At 37.8% G+C, this 20,423-nt stretch overlaps 1 protein-coding gene across 2 annotated transcripts in view; it reads left to right on the top strand.

Annotated features, from left to right (window-relative positions):
* Positions 1-19,433, top strand: part of AMIGO2 (adhesion molecule with Ig like domain 2) — a 29,599-nt gene extending 10,166 nt beyond the window's left edge. For both annotated transcript variants that reach the window (XM_026700552.2, XM_087934419.1), the window contains one exon: positions 13,340-19,433. In XM_026700552.2, the coding sequence (XP_026556337.1) occupies positions 13,410-14,951 (1,542 nt within the window). In that variant the 5' untranslated portion in view covers positions 13,340-13,409 and the 3' untranslated portion in view covers positions 14,952-19,433. The remainder of the gene's footprint in view (positions 1-13,339) is intronic.
* The last annotated feature ends 990 nt before the right edge of the window (positions 19,434-20,423 follow it).

The raw sequence follows: 20,423 nt of genomic DNA, 5'->3' as shown, positions 1-20,423 counted from the left end.
TCTGGACACCTGCATAACTGGATAGAAACATTCCTGTCAAACAGAGAACAAATGGTCAAAATTAGGAGCGTCCTATCAAATTCTGTACCTGTCAACAGTGGTGTCCCCCAAGGCAGTGTTCTAGGACCAACTGTCTTCATACTCTACATAAATGATCTCTGTGATCATATTAAGAGCAACTGTGTTCTCTTCGCTGATGATGTAAAGCTGTTCAACACCACAGTCAATACAGTGACCACAGCATGATTGACTTTTGTCTCAACATACATCCACAAAAAAATCAAAAAGACCTTCAAAAAGACCTTGACTATGTATCAGAATGGCCAAACAAATGGCAACTTCAAATCTCAACAAATAAATGCTCTGTCTTACATATTGGCAAAAAAAACAACAACAACAGAAAATAAAATACAAGCTGAATAGTCAAGACCTTGTTGATGATCCAAGCTCTGTAAAGGACCTTGGAATACTCATCTCTAATGATCTAAGTGCTAAGAGCCCACTGTAACTACATAGCCAAAAAGGCATTAACAATTGTTAACCTAATCCTATGTAGCTTTTTCTCTGGTAATATCACAATACTAACTAGAGCATACAAAACATTTGCTAGACCAATATTCAAATACAGCTCATCAGTCTGGAACCCACATTATGTATCTGATATTAACACAGTTGAGAAAGTCCAGAAATATTTCACAAGAAGAGTTCTCCACTACTCGTTGCAGAATACCTTATGCCACCAGACTTGAAATTCTAGACCTAGACAACCTAGAACTATGCCCTCTTCGGTTCGATCTAAGTATAGTATATAAAATCATACATTGCAATGTCCTACCTGTCAATGAATATTTCAGCTTCAACCATAACAATACAAGAACAAACAATAGATACAAACTCAAGATTAACCGCACCAAACTTGATTGCAGGAAATACAACTTCAGCAACAGAGTGGTCAGTGTCTGGAATACTCTACCTGACTTTGTGATTTCTTCCCCAAACCCCAAAAACTTTAACCTTAGACTGTCTACTATTGACCTCACCCCTTTCCTAAGAGGTCTGTAGGGGGGCGTGCATAAGCACACCAATGTGCCTACCATCCCTATCCTATTGTTTCCTTTTATTTTCTTATATGTATCAATCAATTAAAACATTAAAAATACAAAAACAGTCATTATTAAAATATATAAAAGCTATTGGGCTTTTATATATTAACCACAGAAAATGGAGCAACATTAACCACAGAAATGGAGCAATCTTAACATTTGTCTGGTTCCCTAGCCATGCCTAACTCCAAAAAACTTTAGGAAAAATGCTGTGGTGCCCTTGGCTGGATTTATGCCAACTCTCTCCACCTCCCCTTCATGGAACTTTATCAAGATTGGCAGGATTCTAATGAAGCATTGTTTTTAAAACCCTGGTCTAGCTGACTCATGTTTGAGAGAGGACTCCAACAGGAAACCTACCTCCTCCAATTAAAAAGTAGGCAGTGTTAGAAAATGTCCAAGAAATCTTTGAGAAGCATTGCAAGAATTGTATTTAAATGTGGCCTTAACAATGTTCAAAACTAATTTGATATATTTTAAGGTTGCCACAAATTTTATTGGATTAATTGTTGCTTTTCAGCAAACTTACTTTTCAGCATTAGTGTGATAACATTTCCAAGGGCTAGATTGCTGACCGGAAGCAATAAGCTTGAAATATAATGTAACTTTGGGATATGTAATCAGCAGCATGCTATAATCTGCTTATATTCTAGGTCTGTGCTTTCAGCTGTGAAAGTACTCATTCTTAATACAATATATTGATACAGAAAGGTCATTGCTGAGCACATGAAATGACTAATATAAAAACACAACAGACCTTCATGGTTCCATTTGTTCTTGCTGCTAGGAATGTATTAGGAAAGGAATTTTAGAGAGAATATATTTTGAATTTTTTCCATAAATTATATAAAAAAAAAAACCAGCTACAATTTGGCTCTGCAGTTTGGATTATGGATGTGCTCCCAGTGCCCCCAACCTTTTGGGCACCAGGGACTGGTTCCATGGAAAAATACTTTTCCACGGACCAAGGGAGCCATAGTTTCATGTGCTACCTAGATTCTGTGAATGCACAGATGAAGCTTCACTCACTTGCATGGCCCAATTCCTAATAAGCCACAGACTCGTACTGGTCCACAGACTGGGGTTGGGGACTCCTGCTATAAACAACTATAATCTCACCAGGCCAATTTAAAGAGAGGTAAAACAAAAAGATGGCAGCCATTTCTGCATAGTTAAAATCCTACCCTTTTTTCACTTGCTATTATACCTAAAGGGATCTGATTGCATATTTGTGGGTGTCATCTTTCCTTTTTTAATTTCTTTTCCTTTTTCAAATGTTCTTACTTCCCATGATGTCATCTTCCTTTAAATCATATCAGTTATAACAGCTTAAAAAGGGAGGATGCTGAATTGCAGTCTTTGATTCCTTCAATATTTCATCCATTGTACTGTGCTGTGTACTGACCACAGTACTGTGTTCAATGCATTAAGTTCAGAATAAGGCCAGACCAAACAAACTACACTATGTTTTAGCATGGGGTGTCAAACTTGATTTTATTGAGGGCCACATCAAGCTTGTGGTTGACCTCAGGGGGTCAGATGGGCATGGCTAGGTTGGGCGTGTCCAGCTCAACATCACTCCTGTTGGGTGGGCATCTATGGTGACCTGGGCAGGGCTGGGGGGATCCATTGCCTCCAGCAGAAGATGAGATCAGGGCTAGCACCAAACTCTTGTCCACCAGAGGAGCCTTACCATCCCTTTCAGGCCATATGGATGATGGCAGCGCAGACCACCCAGAGCCCTGGGCAATGGAGAGCAAGCGTCCAGCCTCAAGCTCCCGGGGCACCAGGACCCCACAGCCCAGTCCTGCTTCCTCAAGTGGGTGCCCAGCTGCACTTACCTCCTTGTTGAAGCTGCTACTGCTATGTTTGCTCTCCTTGGCCAGGTTGCTCATGGTGTGTATGGGAGGGCAAAGTGTGTGAGTCAGAGGCAGGTGCACTCCCTCTTCAAAGCATCCTCAGCAATAGGATGGGAGACCACCAGAAGAGGTCAGGAGGAGGGGACAAGGGGATGGCAAACCAGGGCTGCTGGTGGCCAAGTGCTAAGGTAGGATTTCCCTCAAACCATTCCTCTCATAATCTTCCTTCCTTCTTCCCTTTTCTTTTTCCTTCCCTCTTCATTTGCCTTTCTTCTCCCTTCCCCTCTTTCTTCTTTTCTTTGTCTTTTCTCTTTCCCTTTCTTCTTTCCTGTCCCTTCTTGGATGCTTAAATGCAAAAGGAGAAACATTTCTCAATGCTTCCTTGTCTTGTGATCAAATGCCACTTTTGCTAGTAGTTTATGGTCACTTAAAAGACTGAGAACAAACCAGGCTCAGTTTATCCCATTCTTGCACTTTGTGGGGGTGTCCACAGACAATAGTACAACAAAACTGTCAAAATGGTGGTTGTGTAGTTGATCAGAGTTCCTCTGTTTTTTTATGTGCAACAGCTTTAACATTTAGGAACAGACATAAGTTAGTTGCTTTTCTATTAATACATAATCCTTAAAAGGGCTCTCCTGTAGGGACCCTGCCATCGTCTAATTTAGACTGGAAATATAGCAAAGAAAAATATTTTCCCCACTCTGCTTTGTCCTGTTTTCTCCATTGGAAATGGCTGTTTGCAACGCACAAGGAAGAAATACTTTCCTAAGAGCTCACAGTTCAGGAATACCAATGTTAACTTGGATTGCCAACAAAGTTCTGTCTGTGACAAAACAGAACACAAAATTGATTTTTTTTCTTTGAACTGGGGCATCTCCAACCAAGATGCCCCTCTTTCCTTCCTCCCTCTTTCCCTCCCTCTCTCATTCCCTGCCTCCCTCCTTCTCATTTCCTTCTTCCCTCCCTCGCCTTCCTTTTTTTTTTTTAAAGCTAACAGAGGCTCCAGGCAGAGCTGGCAACAGGCAGGCAGTGGTGGACAGAGGACAGAGACATTTTGATGCCATTGCCCCCTGTTGTTACCTCTGCGGCTGACAGGGCCTCTGGGTGGCTCTCAGCTTGCCTCTCCCAGACCCCCACATATGTTAGTTTATATGTGTGTGTGCATGTGCGTGCATGCATGGGGGCGGGGAGTTTCACCTCTTGCAGCCCTGTGCCCTCCACAGAGACCTTAGTTGACAAGCTGCAAATTAATGAAAGCTGGATTTTTGGAGTGCTTGCTTATTTTCTAACCTATTACCACCTCAGTGGTGTGTACTCAAGGTACTCTGGACTTCACCCCCCCCCCACAACCTGCTGCCAATCACATCGCGCCCTCTGCCCCCAGCCCCATGGAAGGCTGCAAGAAGCCCCCATCCCAGCTTCTCTTATTCTGTTCTCCCCCAATGTCACAGCATAGGGCTTCAAAAGGAGAGACCCCCCTGTGCCCCCCCACACACACGTGCGGGTCTGGGAAAGGAGAGCTGAGAGCCACACAGAGGCCCATCAGGCACAAAGGCAACCTGCAGAGCAGTGGCTTCTCTTTTTTGTCCTCCCCTCCGTTGCCTCCACACCTGGACTGACATGCCTGATGCCGAAAGAGGACTTCTGCTCCTCCCCCCCACAATGCCAGAAGCCATACACCACTGCCATTTGCCTGCTGCATTCCCCTCACAGCCCCTGTGATCGCCCATTGCATACTTGCAGGCAGAAGCACCATAGTCCTAAATGCGTGTGGGGCATAGAGGTGCCAGTGTGGGCACAGTACTGATCTACAATTTGGTGTGGGCCAAAACATGGTCAGCCTTAGATCCAACCCCTGCAGTTGCCCTGGAGCCAGTGAGAGAGCAATCCACCACCTCATGCCATCCACCACCTCAACCCTGCCTGCCTTGGGCGTGCACACAGGAAGCGGTGAGCGCACGCATCCTGGGTGAAAGGTAAGCACTCAGAACATAGCTTGTGGGGCAAGACAGTCCCCAGGGACACCATGCCCCACGCATTTGCCCCCTCCAGGGGGCAGGGTGGAGGTGGCCCTCACTGGCTCTAGGATAGCTGAAGTTTGGGCAGGCCGCGGTCCAGTCCAGTATATGGCCATCAAGTTATTGATCAGCACCAGGCCAACCTGGGCTGGAGCTGAGGCATCTGGGGCTGGACCTTCACTGTCTCCAGGACCTCCCCACAGGTCAGATCTTGCCATATCGTGGGCCGGATCTGGCCTGTGGGGCTTGAGTGTGACACCACTATTTTAACATGATATGTAAGTGTAATCAGAAGGGTTTTTTTTTTTAAAAAAAATCAAAACTGTATAAGAAACCTTCCTTAGGGGTGACATGATAGTATACCAGTATTTGAGGGGCTAACACAAAGTAGAGAGGATCAACTTATTTTCCAAAGCACCAGAAGGCAAGACAAATAATGGATGGAAATTAATTGAGGAGAGAGACAATCTGGAATTCAGGAGAAACTTCCTAACAGTGAGGATAATTAACCAGTGGAACAGCTTGCCTATAGAAATTGTAGGTACTTCTTCACTGGTTGTTTTTAAGAAAAATACTGGACAGAAACTATCTGAAATGGTATAAGATCTCCTGCTTGAGCAAAGGGTTGGACTAGAAGACTCCCAAGATCCCTTCCAGCTCTATTCTAATTGATTCTGATTTTTGTAAGAAAGAACCGCATGTTCTCATGTTTTAAAAAGTGCAAATACACATGACTCATTTCGTTGTCCAACAAAGCAGAAAAAATGAAGTCATAATATTACTGATTTTTTTCTCACAGTATAACTAAAAAATCTAATCAAACTGGAAGAAAATCTTTCAGCCAGTGGATTTTGATGCTTACTGTGGATATAACAAATAAACAAGCAAAAATATTTAATAATTTTGCTCTTTCGTGGCATTTTGAAAGAAAACATTTCCATTCTTAGACAATATAAAATATAAGTACTTCTTTTCAACATTTTAATTGAAATGAATAACATCAACTCCTTTAATCCTAGACATTTTGTACAAAATGTAAGATTGCAATAATAGTCAGTTCTCTATGTTTCAGGCTGTCCTCAAACAGAAATGAAACTCAGTAGTTTCTCTAATGCTGCTGCATCATGTAATTTTGCCTATGGTGGCCACAAAGGGCTTTAGTAACTGCTATAGATTGAATTCATGCTGCTGGCACCTTTGCTTCTTCCACCTTGCTTGCAAATTTAGATTTCGGCATGATAGATATGGATTCAGAACCAGTAGTGGTGGTAAAAGGCATAAACTGGGAGTCTTGAGTTCTAATCCCGGTCTTGGCATGAAATCAGATGGATGACTTTGGGCCACTATCTCTCACCCAGCAGGCATTAACAAAACAACTTCTGAAAATCTTGCCAGTAAATTGCAGACCCTTGTCTAGACATTTGCCAGGAAAAAAGAAAAATTCAAGTCTTACATCAAATAAAGCATAATTTCTTACCATCATTTATAAAATACTAATAAAAATAATGTTTTTTATTCAAAAATAAGTTCAAAAGGTAGTTCAAAGAAGACATGGGCAGGGCCTCTTTGATAATGTTTAGTGTACTTCATGGAAGATGAAAAGAGGAACTGCTGAACTAAGATCCAATATTTCTTAACTTTGGACCTGCAAGTTTTGGTTACTGAGTTATGTGGTTCAGGTTGTATTTTCATGCTGTACATAAGTAGACATTAGGACGAAGTGCTTCTTAAATAGTTCTGAAAAGTTGCATTGCAATGTAGTTCCTATCTTTTCATTGCTTTAATGAAGGCAGTCTCATCTTTTAATAAGATCACATAACCCATGTGCAGAGGCCAGATGATCCCAGGACATAACATGAATTGCAGACAGACTTATTCTAAAGCATCTTTAGGAACAGACTCCAAACTACCATCTACAGCGAGCTTTTCCAAAGTCGTCAGTATTGAACCCCAACCATTGATGGGACTAGCCATTATAACCATAATCATTATTATTTGTAATATTATTAGTTAAAGTATTAGTTTTAAATTATTTTCATATAATGTTTGGGAGTTGATGAACTATCTCAAATTTAATGAAGAAGTTGAAGAATTTGGGGAACTTTGGGTCCAGAGCAGGGATCTTCAAACTTGACAGCTTTAAGACTTATGGACTTCAACTCCTCCAGTCATGTTAGCTCAGGAATTCTGGGAGTTGAAGTCCACAAGTCTTAAACTTGCCAAGTTTGAAGACCCATGGTCTAGAGCCATGATGGCGAACCTATGGCCCGCGTGCCACAGGTGGCACACAGAGCCATTTCTGCCGGCACGCGAGCTGCAAGCAAACTTACCTCACTGCGCATGCATGTGCCTCAGCTGATTTTCTGTAGGCTTTGCAGGATGAAAACTAGGCCCAATTCGTCACTTCCTGTTTTTCTGAAAATACTGGAAGTGATGAAACAGGGCTAGTTTTCGGCCCGCAAAGCCTGCAGAAGCCTTCCTCAAGCCTCTGGGAGGCCAAAAAAGGCCTCAAACCAGCCAAAAATCAGCTGTGAGGCACAGTGCAGGTAAGGGCCATCAGAATGGGTGAGTGGGTGGGGATTGCGCATATATGGGGTGGGGTGTGAATGCACAATTTTTGGCACAGGAGCCCAAAAGGTTAGCCACCACTGGTCTAGAGCTATCAAGATCCTGATAATGGTATTTTGATGTCCCTGTGAAAAGCATCCAGTCTTTTCTTAAAGATGCCTAATTAACAATATATAGCCATGAATTTATTTCCTCTAATTAGGGAAACCAATCAGACTGTACATCAGGCTATAATTTTAAATACTAAATAATAGTAATACCCTGTACTACATTTTGGTTAAAGTCTTTTATTCTGTTTTATCTGTAAGCACCTGATACAATATGTGACATTGAGAATCAAAGCACATTTGCTATAATCAAAATCCTACTTATAAAACAGCATTCTCTATAAGATTCAGACTGTTGATAAGTAGAATATATCTTATTACCAGTGTGAAGAATATATAAGTAGATGGAAATGGAAAAAATAAGTCGTCTGTTTCATCTTTAGTATATCATCCTATGATATTAAACAGAAAATCACTCAAAGACTTTGAAAACAGCAGCACACCATTGTTTTTTCTTATTATGTGAGATCGTCACTTATTTTCTAATATACTCTTTTTGAATGATAAGGAACAGTTATATTAAAGTAATTTTAAATTTTTTTTTTCTTGTGGCATATTATTATTGAATATGATTGTCATGTCTCATATTCCTACCTAGATCAGGCAATAAATCAATATTTTTAAAAAGGACCAGAACATAAAAGCATTTTTTATTTAAGTTTTATTAATTTTCTACTATTACACTTAATTATTGCACTGGGTTATTTTATTTGTGTAACAATACGAATTATATTCCTAATTGTTGCCCCTTTTTTCCAGCCATTGATAAAATAAATTCCATGTTTGATAGTATTCTGTATCTTCTTTCGGTTTGATCTTCAATGCAAGTCTGCCCATTTCTGCACAGTCCATTATCTTATTAATTATCTCTTCATCTAGTGGTGTTTATTTTTCCAATGCTGAGCAAATATAATCCTTGCTGCTTCTAATACATGCAATATTAAATGTATACTTTGTTTATCATTTTTTCTGGTACTAACCATAGCTAATTAAAATTCAGGTTTAAGATCTACATGTTTCCTAACATCTTTTCTAACCACATGTGTATTTTGCCCCCCCCTTTCTTTGCTTTAATACAAGTCCACCACAGATATGTGCCAGATTTCCATTACATTTCCAACATTTACTAGGCATGTTTTTGAACATTTTGGCTAACTGGCAGGTGTAAGTGCCATCTATTAAACTTTTTATATAAGTTTTCTTTATAAGAAGTTGCCATTGTTAACTTATAATTTACTTCCCATATGTTATGCCATTTCTCTAGGTCTATATTATATCTAGTTCTATATTGTATTTATTATATCTCACTGTATCATTGTTTCTTTTACTTGTTCATCTTCCATTTTCAAATTTAATAGAAAGTTGCATAGTTTCTTAATCAATTTTTCATTGGAGTTCAACAATGTCTAATCGAAGATTGTTCTTTATAAAAGCCATACATTTTCACATCTTTATCATATCTAGATTGCATTTGCAATTGAGGCCACCATGATAATGTCAGGGTTCCAGAAATTGTTCAGTTTAATCAGTAACTCCGAGACAAGCATATTCTCAAAGTGCTTTATTAAAACAAAAAACTTTGGCACGTCTGTGAGATTTTGAAACTAAAGTTTCCTCCCAGACCTCCACAATACTCAATCAACACCCACCCATTTTCTCCCACATCATCAATCACGTGAACCAATCACCCTTCAACTACAAATCTTGCTGCGCAATAAAGAATGACCTTGATAGTCTTACGTATCTCTTATGTGTACTGAAAACTACTCAAATAACAACGACACCCCCCCTTCCATCCTCCATATCTGTGTGGTAGCTTTAATAGGGATTCCAAAGCTGACAGATAACTCAATACCCTGGTCTTTGAACCCTTAGAAACAAAAGATTACTATATTTAGAAGGACATGACTTACAACTTGGATGGCACGCATTTTTATGGTATGAGAAAAATAAAAGTTACAGATATTTCCAAAATCACTATGTAAGAAATTCATTTTTGTCGGTGTGGGAAAAACAAAAGGTAAAATCTACTTGAGAATCCCAGGAGGGATCTAAGCGATGGAAGTGTTTATTCATCCAAATCTGGTGAAATTTGATAAAATTTTGACATATGAAGATATCTTGAACATTGAAAGGAAACCAAAATCTAAAAGCATAAATATTTTCATTATGTTGAACATTACAGAGAAGTCCCCAAAACTTTTATCCCAAGTTTTTAAATGTCAAAAACTTATCAAATCATTAATTCTATGTCCTGTCATATTGTTATTTTATGTTTGGATATATAACAACAATATGACAGGAGAAACTGGACTGTTTTTTCCCCCTCTATCTTGTATATTCAATACATTACTCTTATTAATGATTTTGTAAAATTTTGGGCAAGATTTCACAAACATCTATAAAATTTGCTTGGTAAAGATTTAATTATTAATAAAGCAAAGATAGAATATTTTGAAACTCTTTGAAACTCTTACTTCACAATGGTGAATAATTTAGAAATTCACTAGACCTTATTTATAGACTTGGTAAAGTATGACCCAAAACCAATGAGATCAAAAATTGTGTGAATAAATGGATTAGAAGTTGAATGTAGAAAAAATGCAACAGTGAGAATTTGAATGAAACAGCATTAAATTCATTTATTTCAATGAAACAGCATTAAAGTATAGTACTTAAAAAAATGGTCAGGTCAGAACAAGAAGGGTGGGACAAAGAAGAAGCCATCTTTAATGACCAAGCAACTTTAAGAGGGGTAAAAAAGGGAAAGGGGCGAAAGGGAGTTAAAAACTTAAAACTTGAAGCAACAACCAAAAAAAAGAGTAATTTGAAAAGTAACTATAACATTAGGAAGAAGCAGATGGGAGGATCACGGAAGGGAAAATCAGATAGAAAAGGGAATAAAAAGGGGAGAGAGAAGAAGAGGGGGAAGATGGAAAGGAAAAGAAGTTATAAAGGACAGAAACAATATATAGAGAAACAGGAAAATTGTACAAGAATTAAAGGTATAAGCCTATTTAAAAGACACAGACAATGGTTAAAAATTAATTTAAAGAGAGGATTCTGCAAGGCTATATGAGATAGCATTGTTATATTAGAAATAGAAAAGAGTTAGAAAATATGATAGATGATTAAAGTAACAGATAACATTTACACTGTTATTTAATGGAATATTTGTTAGTAATTAAATGAAACACGATAAGAGAATAAGGCTCTTAATGGTTTTTTTTTAAAAATATATAATTGAAAAGAAACATGAAAGATTTTTAATGAAATTAATATTGGTTGACAGGATGAATATGAATAAGAATAATTTTATTTATTTATAATTTATTATTGTATTTATAATTTTTATTGACTACTGTTAATAATTATTATTTTTGTTTTCTGTTTAAAGATAGTAATGAGTAAAATATGAAATATAGGTTATTAAAGTGAATGACAACTGATATTATTAGGTAAGGAAATGTTTATTAAAAGATGGAAATGTTCTAAATAGAAATGTAAAAGATTGCTATCAATATTAATGGTCGAGCTGAACTTGAATAGAATAATTATTTCATTTACTATTGTTATACATATATATACATATACATACACACACACACACACACACACACACGCAAGCTGTTTTTTTTAACACTTTCTTATTTTTTCACTTTCGCTTCCTGGGGTTACTATTTAGTTGCAAAGTTCCAGTTAAGATGTATCTTTTAGAAGTCTTATTAAGATTTAACTTTAGATTCTTTTGAATTCCAGGCAGACTCCTCCTTCTCAATCCTGCCCTTATTCTTTTCCTCTCCCTTCCCACTTATAGCAAAAAAAGAAGATTTTTTAGTGTTCAGAAATCTTTATTGTCCCTTTGGCATTTAATTATATTTCCAGTTTAATTACCTATTGGTGCCAAAGTGGATTTTTCCGATTTCTTATTCAGCTCTCTTCATTGTCAAGAGAGTGAAGAAAAAAAAACTTTCCCCTTTCACTTTCGTTCGCTGCTTCCGACTTTTCTTTGGGAGCGATGTTATCTTTTATAAAATTTGAATTCCAGGGTACCTTAGTTGTTGCTTTTTATCCCAGTCAGCCAAAACTTTCACTTCTTAATTTCCTCCTGCACTTTCTTTTCTGGTTGAGTGCTTCTTTGAGTCAGCCATTTCTGACCGCCCCTCTTATTGCCTTCGGGAAAGGGAGTTTGGCCAGCTGAGGAGGAGAAATGTGGCTCTCCTCGACCCTGCTGGCGTTCTCCCCCATCTTCACCACCTCTACGGGGTGGCTTGGCCCTGAAGCCAGCTGGTTTGGGGCGCTCCAGTGGTGAGCCCAGGCAGAAACCGTGCACGATCGCGGATTCCTGCCTGCCACCGAAGCCCTGCAAACCAGAAGTCCAAGCACTACAACATTTTTGTGGTTGACATTTTGAACACCAAGTCCACACGTTTAATCCAGTTGACCCGTATCTGATACACCACATTAATCCTTTCCTTCTATATGAATACAACCATTTCTGACATCATGAGGTGAATTTTCTCATATTAGCATTGTTAGTAACTTTTAATATTGATAAATAAGGAAGTTGCTTAGTGAGTTGTATAATTATTTTCTGTCTATTTTTCCATGGGAGTGAAGGATGGGCATAAAGGGAAAAATGGTGATAATAAACTTTTAAAATATAATTATTATTTTAAAAGATTAATGATAAAAGCAATACAAATATTAAAAAAGAAAGGGAAAATACAGAATAATAGTAAATGTAAAAGTAGAAAAAGAAAGTAGAGAAACAAAGAAAAATAGAAGAAAAGATTTTAAAGAAGTAGCTTCCAATCTTTTTCACTATGGCTATAAAGCATTTATATTTTACCCTCTCTCTCTAAGTATACATCATAATTTCTAGCTTCCATAAGCCATCCTTTCTAATTGACAATCCTATAAATCACAAGTTCTTTTTATATTTTTAGCAAAAATAAAAATCCATGAAGGTGTTCCAGTCACTAATAAATGTAATAGTTGATCTTTTCTAAGACTGTAAGTTAACTTTGTCATCTTCACTACTTTTTTTATCTTCATCAACCATTCTTCTATTGTGGATATTTTAAAGTCTTTTCACTTTTTTGCAGTATACAGTAATAGTTTTGCAGCGTGATAATATATACAGTATATATATATATCTGCAAACTAATACATATACAGTAATAGTAAACTATTACATATACAGTAATAGTTTTGCAGAGTGATAATATAGTGGTACCTTGGTATTCAGTTGCTTTGAAATTTAATCTCATTTTATCAAATTTAATCCTGTCAAATTTAATACTCAGCATATTTTGATGTTAACATTTTGTCCCAGTACTGATTGTTTGGTACTCAACGCGCAAGCTAAAACTTGTCTGTGTCGGCTGCCTTGTGACTCACTACATTATTCCTTACAGGAAAAAATTGTTTGCTACTCCTTGTTTTTGGTACGCATCATGCTTCCCATTACCAATTAAAAATGAGTACCAAGGTACCATTGTATATAAAAATAATTGTCTGTGGCTCTTTTAGTTGCTTATCCATTAATCCCAACAAGAAGTGGTGATCATAAATCTATGAGCAACTTTTTGGGTGAATATGGTAAAATGTTGAATACTTTTATATATTAATATCTTTTTTTAAAAAAATTGTATCTCTCTCCCTTTCTGTCTTAACAGTGATTGGTACAAAGTGACCTACATGCCTAAAGGGTGGCAAGGAAAATTGGAAGACGGCTAAAATACAGTCATGTCTTTTGTTTGGCACACTATTCTCTCTCTTCATGGGAACTACAAGAGGTTGGGTTGCCTCTTAATTTTCACTGTAAGTGTATGTTGTAATGCCTCTTTAATGTGCCCCACCACTTGCATCTGTGCCAGTGATATTATGAGCTGCACCAGCAGAAACCTCTCAAGAGTGCCATCAACTCTTTTCAAACACATAAAAAGACTGGATATGAGTCACAACAAAATTGGGATTTTGGATCAAGACTGGATACCCATGCTGCTTGAGAAGTTGAACACCCTCATCCTCAATCATAACAACATTTTCAGTATTTCTATTGGGAGCTTCTCGGTTGTTCCAAATATCAAATACCTAGACCTGTCATCCAACAATTTGAAGTTATTGGGCAGTCCTATATTTCAGGAACTGAGAATGCTGGAGGTTCTGTTGCTTTATAACAATCATATTGCACAGGTTGATTCTGCTGCTTTTGGAGGAATTCATACCCTTCAAAAGCTGTATTTAAGTTACAACTCTCTCACACGCTTCCCAATTGAACTCTACACTGGGAAGTACAAGCTCTCAGAACTTGTATTCTTAGATCTTTCTTATAATCAGATCCAATCAATACCAGTTAATGACATGAGATTAGTACCAGCCCGACACTTAAGTGGAATTTATCTTCATGGGAACCCATTTCATTGTGACTGCATACTTTATTCCATGCTGAACTTGTGGTATCTTCGACATTTTACTTCAGTGGAAAACTTCAAGACTGAATACACATGCAATAAAGATTCCCAAAAACTGCCTTTATTGCAGAACAATTATTTAAATTGTTCAGAAAGCACCATTAACGGTTCTTTTCATGCCTTTGGTTTTATTCATGAAGCACAAATTGGTGAGCGAATTATAGTACCCTGTGATACCAAAATCAGTGATGCTGGGACTAGTTTTATTTGGATCAGGCCAGATAATCAAGTTTTAGAGCCAGGAAAGACAACTGAACAGTTCAAAGTATTTCATAATGGGAGCCTGGAAATAGATGATGCTCAGTATGAAGACTCTGGACTTTATTCCTGCATTGCAATAAATAAGAAAAGATTACTGAATGAAACAATTGAAGTAAGAATAAATGTCAGCAATTTCACAATGGACAAATCTTACTCACATGAAACATTCAACACTGCTTTTACAACCCTTGCAGCTTGTGTAGCCAGTATTATTTTGGTACTTCTTTACCTCTACTTGACGCCCTGTCCTTGTAAGTGCAAATCAAAGAAGAGGAAAAGGCAACTAAACCAAAATAGCACTTCTCATGCATCCATATTAACCTCCAACACACCACTCAAACTTCCAGTCGATGAGAAGAAAGCTAGCAGTAGCAAAAGGGTGGTGTTTCTTGAACCTGTGAAGGAACCTAAACCAGGTCAAAATGGGAAAATCAGAATATTTCCCAATGAGACTGTAATTGCTGAAAGTATCCTGAAAACACCCCGAACAAAAGCAGACTGCGATTCCACAAACTCAGCATTCTCAGACATGCCTTTCATGCCATCTTCTTAAGTGTTCCTCCTGCGCTGATGTCATAATCCTGTCAGCAGTAGCCACAGCTTTAACCAATGCTGAAAGAAAAGTCATGGAAAACTTACGATTTTTTAAATAAAATGGAAATTTTGAAGGTTGAAATTAATTGCTGTTACCTTGTTCCTTCTCAGTGGGAAGAACATGCATTAATCTTAAAACATTCAGGAGGAGCTCATTGTTACATGACAGGAGTATCAGAATAGGCTGGTATACCTTGTATTTTTTCTAATATTTCCTCTGAAATGAATTAGGAGGTAGCCTTAAGGAGGAACATGTTGGATCATTCAAACATGTTTGATCACTTCTCATTCAGTGGAAGAAAACCTACGCAGCAGAAGTCCTTATTAGCTTAGACCTCTAGCTGTTTCACTGAATAGAATCAGTGGGATTGTATTATCAGGGATGAGAGTTTGTCTTATAGTGTTTATAGAAGAACGAAATAGCCATTTATTCAATTTCTGTCAATGCCTTGTGATACGGGGTACATAAAGAAGCAAATAAATTTAAATAATACAGAATATTCCCAAATAATGTTTAGATAAATTTCAAAACTGGACAGGGATTAGGTTTTTTCTTTTTCTGTAATGAATTTTAAAAACTAGAATGTATGGTAAATCTAGTAAGAGATAATCTTCAAAAATGTAACTTATACAGAACCCATACTGTCCAGAGGCCTTGAAGCCCTGTATTTCAGAAGGATATCACCTTAGTCTTGTTAAGAAACCTAGTCCAAAAATATTTAAGAAGTACTATTTTTCCAGTTGGTATGGTGTGGAGAGAGGTACACTATTGGAATGTCTGTCTTTACAGGTCTTAAAGGGATAAGAGCCATGATACCATAGAAGTATATCCAGCCTGTTTGGATTAAAACTTATGTATGTGTGCTGTGTGGATTGAACAGAAAATGTCTACAAAAAGAACGCATAGAATTAGTTTTGTAAAATTATTGAGATTTGTGCGATTAAATATTTTGTATAAGTACTACTGCACTATTTTTGATGACTTATTTAGAGCCATAATCCAAACTGTTGCTCCCAAGATAAATGTTGCTTTCACATCAGTGGCATGAATATCTAGACTTTACCTTCTGTAGAACTAGAAATTCAGTTCATTGAATTTGATTGTTTAGAGCATTATTTTAAAAACTTCCATCTTGTAAAAACTAGTTAAGCTAGTTCTCTTTGTCATTGTCTAATGTGCAACTATCAAAGCAACCATTCACGAAGTTTACATCTTGTGAGGTTTTGATATAAAATTGACAAGTCATAATTTCAGAATGATCCATTCCATTAGAAAGCTGGAACTTGTATAAGTAAAATACATTTTAACATATTTTGTGTTAGTAAATGAAATACAAAAAAACAATATGTTATTTGCAAGTTATTTGGCATAGCATTGTTTATCCCATTTGGATTCCTGTCAAACTGGTAGACATTTCTACAGTGACATGCGGCATAGGTTACAATTTCTTGGTTTTGTGTATAACTTGCAGGTGAGAATCTTCCTTTCGCTGGCGTGCTGAGCTGGGTGGGAGGAATGCCGGGGACAGAAGCAATCGCGCCTCCTTGGCAAAAGTGGTGGAAAGGGGTGCTGGCAAACTCTTCTGGGGTGCTCCAGAGCACAGATGCGCATCAGTGCCGCAGGTTGGAAGGTTGGGGCCATGCAAGAAGCATGCTCAGGGGGGAGCCTGCCCATTCATGCCTCCGCTGCCCCCTCGCCCCCAGCAGCAGCAGTGGCTGTTGGGCTGCCGCTTCCAGGCAGAATGCTAGAGGAGCTTCTGGCGGGGAGGCGAGCTGCCTGAATCGCCGGCATGCTGAGCTGGGTGAGAAGAACGCCAGGGACAGAAACAGTCACACCACCTTGGCAAAAGTGGTGGGAAGGGGGACTGCATGGGACAGGCAGCTCTTCTGGGGCACCCAAGCTGGCCAGGTGCTCTGGAGCATGGATGCACTGTGGGCTGGAGCCACACAACAACCCCACTCAGGCGGAGAGGGAGGGAAGCCCTGGCCCGCCCGTCCTGCCCATCAGTTCTGCCCCTCTCTGGGTATTTTGGCATGCATGCCCAATACTCTTCCTTGCTGGTCTTTGCACCTGCATGCGCACCAGAAACCAGACCAAGTGGCAGATGCACATGCGCATGTTGGAAACAAGATGATCTTCCTGGTGCATGCATATGCACCAGGTGGCTGCTCTTCTGATTTTTGGTGCACATGCTCACATGAAGTCCAGCTGGCTGGCGCACTGGAACCCAGAAGAGCAATGAGCGATGGCTCCGCATGCCCGGAGAAATGGCTCTGTGTGCCACTTCCAGCACGTGTGCCATAGGTTCAGCATCACGGCCCTATACCATTTCAAATAGATGGTTGTTTGGTCTTTTCTTTAAAATCTCCAGTGATGAAGCACCTACAACTTCTGTTTTTGTCTTCAGGTTCTTAATCATCTTAGTTGCTTTCTTTGCACTTTTTCAAAAGTCTCAACATCTATTTGTAGATATTCTGCCTTATTTATTTGTCCTTTTTTGTACTTATCCTTCTTGTCTTTCAGTTTATCAAAGAGATCTTTGTGCAACTGATTTCTTCTTGGATTTCTTGTTTTTCTTTTTCAGTGGTATTGTATTGGACCGGGCTTTTATGATCATATTTTTCAGAGTTTTCCATGCTTCTTGAATTATTTTCCCCTTTAGGATTTTTATCCATGGACTTTTTTCTTACTCTCCCTATGAGTTTGTAAAAATCAGCTCTTTTAAAGTATAAGATTACATTGGATTACATTCTATTGCTTGGGTTAATTCCAATATGACATGGTCACTCTTGCCCAATTTCAATTCCATCACTTCTTCTATATTAATACGAATTACATCCAGTATAGCTTTTCTTCTAGTTTCCTCCTCTACCTTTTGGATAACAAAGTTGTTAGGGATCTGTTCAATCTCCCACTTGCTACAGAGTTTGTGTCCAGTTGATATTAACTAATGCTAACTAATGTTTACTAAAGCTAATCAGTAAAAGTTAACGCTAATAAATTAACAAATGCATGTAGGAAACATATCACATGTGGTATGTTTCTTATATACATTTATTAATTGATTATCCAAAAATTCATCTATTTTTTCTGCTTGGTTGGATGGCCTGTAGTAATGTCATTTTTATATTAACCCATATGGTTCTCATCCTTAGTTTTGTGTAGAAATGTAGTGATGTTTTGTATATAATGCAATTCCACCTCCTCTTTCGTTAGACCTGTTTCTGTTGAATAGTTTATATTATTCCATCGGTACATTCCAGTCATAAGTTTCTTCCCACCAAGTTTCAGTAATAGCAACTATATAGTATCTACCTTCATGTACTAATATTTCAAATTCACCCTGTTTATTTCCTAAACTTTGAGCATTAGTGTATATGCATTTGAGTCCTTTATGGATCTTGGTTATGTTTCTTACATCTCCTACGTTGTAGCTGAGATTTCCATCCTTTCATAATTGAAAATAGGTTCTAAATGTCATAGAGATTGCCCCCCCGCCATTTTAATTTAAATCCCTTTTGATAAGATGAGCCAGTCTTTTCTGAATATATTCTTTCCAGTTCTTGTGAGGTGCAGTCCATCCCTTGCCAGTAGCCCTTCATGTAGTTAATACAAACATGGTCAGGAAAGCCAGAGTTCTGTTGACAACACCAGTTTTTAAGCAATGGTTCGTTTGTAAAATCCTTTTCTCCCTCATTGGATGGTGGCCTTTTGTTGGAAGTATAGATGAAAACAACCTTGTAAGAAGGTTTCTATCAAAATATTAATAATGTATTGTTGCTGTTCCTTGGGCAAACCATAGGTCTATTCTCCTTAGTTCCACATCTCCAGAATGAGTTGAAAACCACCATGATGGTGATCATAACAGTACCATTAAGAAAACCTCATCGTGTATGAATTTTGACACATGAATGGAAGCTCCAGTAACAGTCACAACCATTAGCTTGTCTTTTATTTTTTAATTACCCTTGCAAATACTGTTGTCTACTACATTCATTTCCTATCAGTTCTGAACATGAAAGAGTGTTAAATGGTCTCCTTGATCTATACTTGTTGTTATCTTAGTTTTACTATTCAATGATTGTTGATATCCTAAGTCAGCTGTATTTTCTTTTATACAAAGCCTTGAAGCCTTGCTACTATATAAGTTCAGGGACATCCAGTCTTTACAGAAATGGCTTAGAATGACCAAACTAAAATGCTATTTCTCTGTAGTTAATGTAAATTAAATTATTTTCTTTGCTTTAGTTTTTCTTTTTAAGCAAAGGAGAAGCAGAGCAGTTCATCTTGCTGAGGATTTGCATTTGTAAGAGTAAGTTATATGTGCAATAGGCCAGTTTACAAATCTATAGTAAATACAAGTCTAAAGCTCTCTATTCCTTTACATGTCATGTGACTTTCATGTTGTCTTGGTTCAATAATAAAGTATCTTGAAACAAATTTTTGAATCCCTGTGCCTTTGATTTTGTAAATAACCAATTAAATTAAAAATGAAATGAAGTAAACAAACCAACAATTATGTGCTACTTTGTTGCTTTTGTTCTGCACATATTTATTCATTTGGCCATGAATAGGGAGAAGCAAAACTTCTATAAAGCATTCTGCAACTGATATCACATTGTGCTAAGCCATAATTTATTCATAGTTTGCTCATCCATGGTTTAGTGCATAACCCCTATTAGCTGAGATCAGAAATGCTAAGACAACACAAAATACATTACAGAATAGCATAATGTATGTAATGCATATGATCAAAGTACAGTGTATAAGACCTATAAGCAATCTCTAAGCATATTACAAGATTCAGGTCCCCACTTTATCTTCAAAAGTTTCAAATGTACAAAGAAAGAACCAGTTTTGCTCTATTGCAATGAATAAATTTAATGTCAACAAAATGATTTTAACTAATTTGGTGTAACAGTCAACATTAACCACCTATCCTGCCTTTCCATGAGAATTGTAAATAAAGCAAGATAACAAATAAATGGGGCCAAAATAGTAAATAAACATATTAAGCATAGACAGAATTGCCTTGGCAATAAAGTCAGTGTTCTTGGCTGAAGTCTCTTAAAAGATTTTCATAGTAGCCATAGCAATAGCAATAACATTTAGACTTATATATCACTTTATAGTGCTTTACAACCCTCTCTAGGCGGTTTACAGAGTCAGCATATTGCCCCCAACAATTTTACCCACCTCGCTAAGTCAACCTTGAGCCTGGTGAGATTGGATCTGCCAAATTGCAGGCTGCAGCAGAAGTATCTTGCAGTACTGCACTCTAACCACTGTGCCACCGAGGCTCTTAAGAGTCATGAGATTTCTACTTCAAATCTGTTTTAAAAGTAACAAGATAAGGAACTGAACCAAAAGAACAGCAATTTTCTGATTAGATAAGTTGTTCAGTATTCATAATTTAAAATATTTTTTAAA

Source organism: Pseudonaja textilis, chromosome 5 (assembly GCF_049901715.1).
Source record: "Pseudonaja textilis isolate UNSWEBS1 chromosome 5, rPseTex1.2, whole genome shotgun sequence".
In the NCBI taxonomy this organism is placed as follows: domain Eukaryota; kingdom Metazoa; phylum Chordata; class Lepidosauria; order Squamata; family Elapidae; genus Pseudonaja; species Pseudonaja textilis.
Note: the sequence above shows the minus strand (reverse complement) of the source record. Positions and strands in the feature narration are given on the sequence as shown.